Below are 12,091 nucleotides of genomic sequence, written 5' to 3'. Positions count from 1 at the left end.
AAAATTTTCGATCAAGACAATGAGATCATCATAACAAGGTCAGGGATGGCAAGTGCCTTGTTCACAAGCAAATGGACATTTTGAATGAACTACAGAAACAACTGCAATTGCTAATCACTGGACGGGTCCAAGGTGTCACTTATGAGTGTCATGGGCAAGATCAGCTTCTTTTAAGTCCATGGATGGAACCCTTGCTATACCATTCATACCTGGTTTTCAAAAACATTTTAATGCTTCTGACCTTTATATTACTCTCTGAACTTTGAAATATGGAACACATCGTTGTTCCCAGCAGTTTTCCAAAAAATTAATTCAGGTATAAAATTTAGGTGGTTTCTAAAAGTTCTTCACTCTTACATACCTCATTATTGCACAAACATCTCCTGCAAGATTTCGACGGCATGCTGTTGATGTGAGGTATTCCTGTGGATTCAGACGGTAGGTGTCAATCATGAAATTACGATAGGCAAGGTAACTGGGGAAGAACGGGATTACAAAGATGGTTGAAGAATCCATTTTGCCAAAATGTCACTGTTAAGAAATTTAACAAGACTTTGAGAGCTCGGATTAATCAGATTGTTCATCATGCTCCATGTTCAGCTTAACCATACCACTCAGCCCTCAGCATGAATTGAACAGATTTTGTGATATAACCCAGTGTCCTGGTTACTTTGTGTACTGATGACCTCTCATACTTAGTTCATGGTTAGCAGTAAGTCAGCTAATGATCTTGGATCTTTCTCACCTGCCTTCTTGGCCAGTTCTATCCCTCCCACAGTAAGAATAATCTTATTTTTACTAACAATGTACAGTTTTCCATATGGAGCTCCATTTGCCACTCACTGGGCCAGATAAAGGGACGTGCCTGCTTGTCAGCTGTGGCTCAATGATAGCACTCCTGCCTTACAAAACAGCAGTTGATACTAGATCAGCTGTTAATTTTAAATCTGAGATAGATAATGTTTTGTTAAGCAAAGGTGTGAAGGGATCTGGACCAAAGGCAGGTAAGTAGAGTTAGACCACAGGTCAGCCATAATCTCTCAAATGTCGCAACAGGCTCGAGGGGCTGAATGGCTTATGCCTGTTCCTATAAATAAGTGGGTCTGACCATGATTGTTGCTTTGCATGTTAATTTAATGTGAAATTAAACAGCCTAATGATTCACATGGTCTCATCTTACTATGTATTTTCTTAGTCCACTTTTGAAAAGTTCAAAGAAGCATGTGTGTAAAAAAGCACAGACCACAATTGGATTTGACTATTATACCTTATGGTGGTTGTGCTACTATGTTGGTAGATATTAGATACTAAGTCAACTCTGTCATGTAAGGAAAATGGCATTTACTTACAGCGAGAATGAGTGACTCTACTGAACCTGAGAAAGTCTTTATGACAGGTTAAAACCTACAACTATTTTGTTTTTTCAATGTTGTCACATTTATCTGCTATTACTGTTTCTCTCTCTGGTAATAAATGCTAACATTCAATTTGTCTTTCATTTCACTTAATGCACTAATGTTTTGTGATTCATGCACCAAAATACTCATATCACTCTGTAGCACAGAGTTCTGCAATCTCTCTCTATTTAAATAATACACATTTCACATAATTCCACATTTTACTTCATCTGCTAAATTTTTAACCCATCACTGAACTTACTTATTTCCCTTTGTAGACTATCTCCTGTTGACACCTTACTTTCTCACCTATCTTTGTTTGATCGATAAATTTAGCTTCAATACCCTCATCTAACTCACTGACTGTGAATAGCTGAAGCCTCAGCACTGATCTCCTGGCACTCCACTAACTACAATTTGTTCTTGCAATGCTACCCGCTTGCCAGAGTGTGCTGGACAGCAGAGGTGTTGTAGGACCTATCTTGATTGATTTACATGGTTAATACAGAACTATCTTTTTTGGTTTACCTGTTCATTAATCTTTCATCTATATTGACTTCAGTTTGTTTTTCAGTTACAACAGAAGTCTTAGAACATTTGATACCGTCTTTCAATTATTTTTGTTGGCCATTTAGGAAAGTCAGCTCTTTTTAAAACTTAAGGTCTCAACAGGGATTGCAACACATTTAATTCCATGAATCCTTTAAAAGACCCTGGTGCGTTTAGTGAATGTGGTGCACCCCATAAGGATAACACTCTTTTCTGTGCTTCCCCTACATATCCTGTAACAGCAGGATTTTAAAAAAAACGAATGTCTGGTGAACTGGTGGGAATAAACCATCAACCATGATTGAGGACTATGAAACCTGTCATTAGGTCCTTTTAAGATTATCCCCTCACCAGCAAGCCATTCAGCCACCATATTCTAATGAATGCTATGAGCTGACCTATGAATTGAGATTGCCCAACACTACCAAATTGTTGGTAAGGCCATTTTCAAGAGCTGTTATTCATACTAATGTCTTCCAATGTCTACAGACCTGGGAATCAACTTGACATTTACCATTCTTTGCAAAAAAAAAGACACATCTAAATAAATACTCACATCTCTGGGGTTTTGGACTTGTTTTTTCCATTAAAGAATTCTGGAAGAGCACGACGTTCAATGGCATGGACACTGTTGAGAAGAATAATATTTCAGGCTTCGTTGGAACTGTTAACTACCACTCTATGTAGTTTGGCACCCCAAAGGGAAACTTAATAGGGCAGCACGGTGGCTCAGTGGTTAGCACTGCTGCCTCACAGCACCAGGGTCCCAGGTTCGATTCCAGCCTTGGGAATGGTGTGGAGTTTGCACATTCTCCCTGTGTCTGCGTGGGTTTCCTCCGGGTGCTCCGGTTTCCTCCCACAGTCCAAAGATGTGCAGGTGAATTGGCCATGCTAAATTGCCCATAGTGTTAGGTGCATTAATCAGAGGGAAATGGATCTGGGTGGGTTACTTTTCGGAGGGTCGGTGTGGACTGGTTGGGCCGAAGGGCCTGTTTCCACACTGTAGGGAATCTAATCTTAATGATAATCTGGTCTCAATTCCAGCCCCATCACAAAGGTTTGGAATTCTTTTTGTGTTTCCAGGTTGCCATGTGCTAATACTGTGCTCCACAGAATTGCTAATGTTGCATGTATTAGATCAGAACAGATGATATTCAAAGTTCAAGTGAAATTTGAGACCCAGAAATCTGGAAATAATTGATTCAGACTGAGCAGCCAAGAGGGCAGGTTCATGAACTAAGCAATGTCACTCTTCCCACTCAACCACCCCACTGTGCTGATCACATTCCTGCTGTTCTCCTTCAGGTTGAGCTTAGAATGTGAAAAATATGGTGTCACATGGTTAGACTTGGAGGGTAATTTTAACTTAACACACTTGGTGGGAAACCAGCAATGTCAAATCAGCCACCTGTTTCGTTTTCCGTAGATTTGAACAGTGGGGTGGGGAAAAAAACAAGTGTCCAGTTTCACCTCATCAGTTTCTGACTGATTAGATTATTTGATCCTTCTTGAATGCAGACAGTGGACGACCTGGACTGCTGGATATGGTGGGATAGAAATATTATTGTCTTTGGAATGCATGTTGTCATACAACATATATAGGTTTGGTGATACTGTAATGATTTCAGATTTCAAGAAAGAGCATCCATTGGACACTTTTACCAGTGTTATCCAATCATTTCCCTGTATAATTACAGACTTCAGTACATCATTGGGCCCATCTGATCAAAGAAATGAAATTCAAAGGGAAACAATAAGTGCCTTATCCTGCAGCCCAAATGAAATGCAGGATCATTCTGGGAATTTGCAAACCTTTTACATTGAAACGTAAATGAAGTGAAAATTAACATCCAATATAACAGATTTTAAATCATTATAAGTGATCCTTATCCACCAAACAAAATGCACATCAGCCTCAGCACAGTTAATAAAACATCACTTGCCACATGGATACCTGTTGTAGTCAAACCATGCTGCGTAACTAGGTATGATAATGTGGTGAGTCTGCTCTGTAACATTGTCCTCATGCAAATCAGGATTTTTTGTTTGTTCCCCTTTGTTTCCAGCAGAAGTATCTTCCTCATCCTGCAGTAGGAAAACAAAATTCACTTTGTGAATTGGAAGTATGCATTCTGTTATTCAACAAGATTCCACTTAGCTTTCTAACACTGGACCATTCACAAATGACAGAACACATTCCTAACAATACTGAGGTACACACCTTGAAAAACCTAACTATCTGCTTAACTAAATGCCTCTGGATAAGCAGAGTTCAAGCATGAATAATCAAACATGTTATCAACAGTCAGCTTTACAAAGATATTTAACACAACTCAAGTTATAGGTAGTGCAGCACAGTACATTGAAGAATCCAATCCAATGTTATTGAACATTGCCTGGCATCATTAATTCAACAAAGTGGGCAAAGTTTCAGCAGGATTATTTTACTGGCCCCTTTGCTATAATACAACACAGCTCCCCACCAGAATGTCACTCCTCATTACTCGCATCAAGAATATTAACCTCCATGGCTGATTAGAATTTTCAATGACAGATAGTTCTCTCTCTCTCTGATTAAACCAATCATTTGCTCAATTCACTCTGGGCCTTGGCCTACGGTGCCAAGATCCTGGCCTCTGCATGGGTACTCCACACTCTCTATGTGTTATGTGGTTTGAATGTGGGGTCACTGTTCATCCCTGCACCATACTGACATCAGTATATTTTAAGCACTTGCCTAGTTGGAGTTTTAAAGCAATGTTCGGCAATGTGTAAATATGGTTTGCAATACTGACAGTTCTCAGCACAAACCAATATTCAAATCAGGCACTTATGTATCATAACATTTTTATACATAAATTGCAGATGTTTGCATATAAAAGAGTTTAACACCTGATTCAGGTCTGGGTTCTGGCCATGAACATCTGTTGGCTGAATTGATATGGCCAGTGGTGCCCCTCCAGCTTGGAATTAATAATCTAGAAATTCAGCTAATCCTCTGGGGACCTAGGTTTCAATCCAGCCATGGAAGATGGTGGAATTTGAATTCAATATAAAATATATCTGGAATTAAGAATCTACTGATGACCAGGAAACCATTATCGCTAATGTCCTTCAGGGAAGGAAAGTTGACGTGACTCCAGACCCACAGCAATGTGGTTGACTCTCATTTGCCCTCCAAAACAGCCATGCAAGCCACTCATTTGTATCGATCATTATGAAGTTTCAATGAAGAAATAAAATTGGACAGACCACTCAGCATTGACCTAGGCACAGGAAAAGACAAGGGCAGAAACAACCCTGTCAACCCTGCAAAGTCCTCCTTAGTAACATCTGGGGGTAGTGCCAAAATTGGGAGAGCTGTCTCACATAGTTAAGCAACAGCCTGACATAGTTGTACTCACAGAATCATACTTTACAATGTCCCAGACACCACTGTCCCACCCAGCAGAGATGATGCATAGAGGTAAAGTGTCAGGAAGGAGTTGCCCTGGGAGTCCTCAACATTGAATCTGGACCCCATGAAGTCTCATCGCTCAAGGTTAAACATGGGCAAGGAAACCTCCTACTGATTATCATCCTCCTTCAGCTGATGAATCAGTACTCCTCCATGTTGAACAAACCTTGAAGGAAGCAGAGGATGGCAGGTGGTGGCAGATTGTACTCTGTGTGGGAGATTTCAATGTCCACCACCAAGACTGGCTCAGTAGCAGCACTACTGATTGAGCTGGTCAGGTCCTAAAGGATGTAGCTACGAGACTGGGTCTGTGGCAGGTGGTGAGGGAACCAACAAGAGGGAATAACATACTTAACCTCATCCTTACCAAGCTGCAGCTGCATCTGTCTGTGACAGCTTGGTAAGAGTGACCACCGCACAGTCCTTGTGGAGACGATGTCCTGCCTTCACAGTACGAACACTTTCCATCGTGTTGTGTGCCACCATCGCTGTGCTAAATGGACAAGGTCAGAAGTCATACAACACCAGGTTATAGTCCAACAGATTTATTTGAAATCACAAGCTTTTGGAGCACTGCCCCTTGATCAGGTGAAGTAAAGAGAAGCACTCAACCACAGATTTTATAATCGGAGAGATCAAAAAAACTCATAAATGATGTGAGTAGCGTGTTGACAGGCCAAATATAGGTCTTTGCAGGTGATCAAGAATGTCGATGGTGCGAGTAAAGTGTCAATAGCTGAATAGCAGATGAAGGGATGACCTACAATCAGATTAATTAAGGCAGAGTGATAATTATAAAACATGAAAAATAAGGTGGTGCTGGAAATAAACCAAATGACTGGAATAACATAACATGTATAAGAGTTACATGCCACTGGTCTAACCAAAGTAATAAGTAATCCAAAACTGTACAAACTAATTTAGATAGATAGATCGTAATAAGTTATCAAGTTGGTGGTGTCAAAACAGGATAGTAAGGAAGATTTTACAGATACAGAAAAGTATGGTGGGGTCACATGTAGTGCAACATGAACCCAAGATCACGGTTGAGGCTGTCTTCGTGGGTATGGAACTTGGCTACCAGTGTCTGCTCGGCGATTCTGCGTTGTTGTGTATCTCGAAGGCCACCCTTGGAGGACGCTTATCCAAAGATCGGAGGTTGAATGTCCTTGACCGCTGACGTGGTCCCTGACTAGGGGGGGAACATTCTCATCTGGCAGTTGTTGCATGGTGTCCATTCATCCATTGTCATAGCATCTGCCTGATCTCGCCAATATACCATGCCTCGGGGCATCCTTGCCTGCAGCGTAGGAGCTGGACAACATTGGCTGAGCCACATGAGTATCTGCCATGTACATTCCCATGTGAGACGGTATGATCCATGTTGATGGTCTTGCAGAGGTTACCGTGGCAGGGTTATGGTCAATGTTATCCTGAAGGCTGGGTATTTTGCTGCAAATGATGGAATATTTTTAGGTTTGGTGGCTGTTTGAAGGCGAGAAGTGGAGGCATAGGGATGATCTTGGTGAGACGTTAGTTGTCATCGATGACATGTTGAAGGCTGTGAAGAACATGGCGTAGTTTGTCAGTTCTGGGGAAGTACTGGACAACGAAGGGTACTCCATGTTGAGTCTAAGGCTGCAGCCTTCCCAAGGGGTCCAATTCAACTCTTTGTTCTTTTGTCACTGCATTGTGGATGACTGTTTCGGTTCGTTGGTTGTCTCATTTGGCTTGCTGCCGACATCTTGGGGTAGGTGGAAGAATTGCTGGAGCCTCATTCACCCGATGAATTCCTCGGTGTCTGCTGCGAGACCAATGGGGTCCATTTTAGTAGTGGGGCAGTTGTTATGGTCTCTCTACCTTAATTAGTTTGTACAGTTTTGGATTACTTGTTACTTTGGTTAGATCCTCGCCACGCGACTCTTATACCTATCACGGTATTCCAGTGATTTGATTTGTCTCCAGCACGACCTTATTTTTAATATTTATCTCTCTGCCTTAACCCCTTACCCGGCGAGTTAACTCGTCTTCACCCAATTTGTCTTTTTCAGAGTGCGACGAGTAAACTCGTCCAAAACATATAATTTCAAAAACAGCCACAGACGAGTTTATATGTCAATTGTTGGCATTTCTGGGCCCTTCTCAGCTAGAAACGAGTATACTCGGTGACTCATACGTCTGGTAGCTGTGTCTCTTCCGCCTCAGGCATTGCAAGAAGTGTCGACGCACCGCTTTTGGGCACACACTGTCATTCGGTTTTTTCTGTTTTTTTTTTACAAATTATGCCCAGATGTCGAGATCAGAAGATGGACAATGAGTATGTACCTTCTATTAGAAGCTTGGATACATCAGATGAGAGTGCAAGCTCGTCTGATAAGTTATTTACATAATCAGCATTAAAAATACTATAAAAAAGCAATAAAAAAACTCGTCTGAAAATGAAACGTTTTCTCCAAAAAAAGTCGCCGAGAAAAGGGTTAATTAATAATTTTAGGTCATCCCTTCACCTGCTATTCAGCTGTTGACACTTCATTCACATCATCTGACACTCTTGATTAGCTGCAGAGATCTATTACTTGGCCTGCTAAACTCCACTCATGCTATTTGTGTGATCTTTTGATCTCGCCGATTATAAATTCTGTGGCTAAATGCTTCTCTTCATTTTGCCTGACAAAGGGGCAGTGCTCTGAAAGCTCATGATTTGAAGTGAACTGATCAGAAGTGACTATAAACTGATGTCGTGTGACTTTTGACCTTGCCCACCCCAGTCCAACACCGACATCTCCACTAAATTGAACAGACTTCAAAGAGATTGAGCAACTCAAGGCTGGCCATCCATGACGGACTGTGGGTCATCAACAGCAGCAGAATTGTACACCAACCCAATCTGCAATCTCATGGCCCGGCATATACCCCACTCAACCATTACCATCAAGCCAGGGGATCAACCCTGGTTCAGTGGACAGTGCAAGAAAACATGCCAGAAATAGCATCAGGAATACCTAAAAATGAGGTGTCAACCTGGCAAACCTACCGAATAGACTGCCGCATAACAAAAGCAGCAAGTGACAGAAAGAGCTCAGTGATTCCACAACCAATAGATCATATCTAAGCTCTGATGTCAGGCCTGCCACTTCCAGTCATGAATGGTGGTGGACAATTAAACAATTCAGGGGAGGAGGCGACTCCATAAATATCCCCCATCCTCAATGATGGAAGAGCCTAACATATCACTGCAAAGGATAAGGCTTAAGTATTCGCAGCAATCTTCAGCCAGAAGTGTGAAGTGGAAATCCATCTCAGCCTCCTCAAGCAGTCCTGAGCATCACATATGCCAGTCTTCAGCCAATTTGATTTACTCCATTTAATATCAAAAAACAGCTGGAGGCACTGGACACTGCAAAGGCTATGGGCCCTGATAACAGTCCTGTAATAGTACTGAAGATTTCTGCTCCAGAACCTGCCGCTCCCCCAGCCAAGCTGTTCCAGTACAGTTACAACACTGGCATCTACCCGACAATGTGGAAAATTGCTCAGGTATGTCCTGTGCACAAAAAGCAGGACAAATCCAACCCGGCCAATTACTGCTCCAGTCTACTCTCGGTCATCAGGAAAGTGATGGAAGGTGTCACCAGCAGTGCTATCAAGCAGCACCTGCTCAGCAATAACCTGTTTGGGTTCCACCAAGGCCACTCAGCTCCTGACCTCATTACAGCCTTGGCTTAAACATGGACAAGAGCTGAATTCCAGAGGGGAGGGAAGAGTGATTGCTCTTGACATCAAGGCGGCATTCGACTGAATGTGGTGTCAAGGAGCCCTAACACAGCCTGGGGTCAAACATGGACAAAAGAGCTGAACTCCAGAGGGGAGGGAAGAGTGATTGCTCTTGACATCAAGGCGGCATTCGACTGAATGTGGTGTCAAGGAGCCCTAACAAAACCAATGGGTGTCATCTGGGGGCAAACACTCCGCTAGTTTGAGTCATAAGTGGCACATAGGAAGATGGTTGTTGCTGTGGGAGGTCAGTCATCTCAGCTCCAGGACATCTCTATGTGAGTTATTCTGGGTAGTATCCTAAGCACAACCATCTTCAACTGCTTCATGAACAACCTTCCCTCCATCATGAGGTCAGAAGTGGGGACGTTCACTGGTGATTGTACAATGTTCAGCATTATTTGAGACTCTTCAGATACTGAAGCAGTTTATATTCAAATGTAACAAGATCTGGAAAACATCCAGGCATGGGCTGACAAGTGGCAAGTGTGATGCTGCGGCTCCTTTAACAAGGTTATGTCATCATCTAGCTTTTTTTTCAGAAGGATCATAAACACAGAGTTGCTAAGAGGTGTGGCTTGGATCAGTTTTCAGGTCAATTTGATTATAGCTAACATATACTGCCTCAGTAAAAAAAGCTTTCAAGTTTTAAAAAAACCTTTGCACAATGAAAGAGGAGTGGCCAGTTCTCCAAGCTCAGCTTTACTCTGGTTTGGGTTTGGTTTGGTTTTAGCAGTCTGGCTGTTCAGAGCTGCTAGTCAGTTGTGAAGCTGCTGCACCCAAAAAAGTAGGTCTTTGCTAATCTTTCCTCTCTCTCTGACATCTCCCCTGTCAAAACCTGCGTGGGATTTTTCCTGTGTTTTTGCAAAGGGGTGTTTATGGGGATTATTGCAAGTATTTGGAACAACATCATTAAGTTGGTATAATTTGTTGGGTTTTCGGAATGGTTAAGTTATTCTACATTCTGTTCTCTTTTATTTGTGTTTCATTCGGTAATCGTGCAAATAAATTGTTTTATTAAAAAAAACTAAGTGGTTGGGCCAGTTGCATCACTCCTGGAATATCTGCGTTACACCTACTTAAAACAAGTAGCAAAGTTAGGGTCCAGGCTACTTTCTCAAAATGTTTTCAGGGGTCTAGCCTGATCCATAACAGATTGGAGTTCTTAGCGGGATTTGTTCTATTATTCCAAATTGAGATTAGGGTTGCTGGACACAAAGGCAGAGAGTGATTAGTGTTAGTGTGTTTTGTTCCAGGTGTTGAATTCGGTTGGTTTAAACAGTGCTTGGGAAAGCAATGGCTCTTTCAGTCACCAAGAGTTTTCTGGGGATGGAAGAAATGACCTTGGGGTTTTTACACAAGGTGATTAAGTCCAAGCTGCTGGAATTAGCAGACAAGCTGGGGTTGGAGCTGCCTCCTCTGGAAGGAAAGGAGAGATAATTACAGCAATAGCTCAGCATTTACATTTGCTGGAAATGCCATCATAATCTTTAGAGATGACTAAAATTCAAATGAAAATGAGCAGCTTGAGTTAGAGGCAAAAGACAAGGAAAGGGCAACAGAAATAAAATTTGGGGGGGGAGAGAGAGACAGACAGACGAGAGAGAGAGAGAGAGAGAGAGACACACACAGACAGACAGACAGATGTTTGGCTTCCACCATCAATTTCAATCCATGAGAGTTAGAAATGGGGAAAAAGAAAAATCCTCATCGACAAGTTCCCCTCCAAGCCACTCACCATCCCGATTTGGAAATATATTGTCGTTCCTTCAGTGTCGCTGGGTCAAAATTCTGGAATTCACTCCCTAAAGGCATTGTGGGTCAACCTACAGCTTGTGGACTGCAAGAACTCAAGAAGGCAGCTCACCATCACCTCCTCAAGGTCAACTTTATAGGCAATAAATGATGCCCAGCCAGCAATGCCCACATCCCTTGAGTGAATATTAAAAAAAAAACTTTCCAACAATTTACACTGCAGCAAATCATCAGTTAGTGGAATATGTGCTGATATAGACAGATAGCATCCTCTGAATGCCTGTACGGTTTAACATATTTATGGAAAAGTTGTCCACAACTGCAATCTGTCCATGGAACAGAAAATGAAGCATCCTAGTTCTTACCCTACCAGAGGTGGAGTCTTCATTGGGGCAAGACCAGGAAAAGGAAAAAGTCTGAGCTGCTGAAATGGTCCACTTACCACAACTGATCGTGGTTGGCCTTCTGGTTTTGTAATGTGTATCCCTGACAGAAGGAGTACGCATTAGCTGGGATAGGTCTGGCTCTCTGAATTTGGGAAGTGCACAATAAAAACAAACCATATCCAAAATGTAAAGATTATGCCCTTTGCTTCTCTGCCATTTTAGGCTTTTAGTGAATTTTGACGGTATTAGGTAAGAACTTTCAAAAGCTGATTGGGGGCAGATGTTCGCAGGTAAAGGGACGGCTGGAAAATGGGAAGCCTTCAGAAATGAGATAACGAGAATCCAGAGAAAGTATATTCCTGTCAGGGTGAAAGGGAAGGCTGGTAGGTATAGGGAAAGCTGGATGACTAAAGAAATTGAGGGTTTAGTTAAGAAAAAGAAGGAAGCATATGTGAGGTATAGACAGGATAAATCGAGTGAATCCTTAGAAGAGTATAAAGGAAGTAGGAGTATACTTAAGAGGGAAATCAGGAGGGCAAAAAGGGAACATGTGATAGCTTTGGCAAATAGAATTAAGGAGAATCCAAAGCTTTTTTACAAATATGTTAAGGACAAAACGGTAGCTAGGGAGAAAATAGGGCCCCTCAAAGATCTCTGTCACCATGCCTAACCCCGCCCCCACGCCGATCTCCGTCACCATGACTAACCCCGCCCCCACGCCGATCACCGTCCCCGCCCCCACGCCCAGCTCCAGCCCCGCACCACGTCCTACC

At 42.3% G+C, this 12,091-nt stretch overlaps 1 protein-coding gene across 6 annotated transcripts in view; it reads right to left on the bottom strand.

Moving 5' to 3' along the window:
• LOC122543379 (SWI/SNF complex subunit SMARCC2-like) overlaps window positions 1-12,091 on the bottom strand; it is a 159,216-nt gene that overhangs the window by 56,055 nt on the left and 91,070 nt on the right. For all 6 annotated transcript variants that reach the window (XM_043682051.1, XM_043682054.1, XM_043682055.1 and 3 more), the window contains exons 14-16: window positions 3,901-4,031; window positions 2,503-2,574; window positions 362-475 (exon numbers count right to left, since the gene is read on the bottom strand). In XM_043682051.1, coding sequence (XP_043537986.1) covers window positions 362-475; window positions 2,503-2,574; window positions 3,901-4,031 — 317 coding nt within the window. The remainder of the gene's footprint in view (window positions 1-361; window positions 476-2,502; window positions 2,575-3,900; window positions 4,032-12,091) is intronic.

Source organism: Chiloscyllium plagiosum, chromosome 43 (genome assembly GCF_004010195.1).
Source record: "Chiloscyllium plagiosum isolate BGI_BamShark_2017 chromosome 43, ASM401019v2, whole genome shotgun sequence".
Lineage (NCBI taxonomy): Eukaryota > Metazoa > Chordata > Chondrichthyes > Orectolobiformes > Hemiscylliidae > Chiloscyllium > Chiloscyllium plagiosum.
The sequence above is the reverse complement of the archived record's forward strand: the minus strand, read 5'-3'. Positions and strand labels throughout refer to the sequence as shown.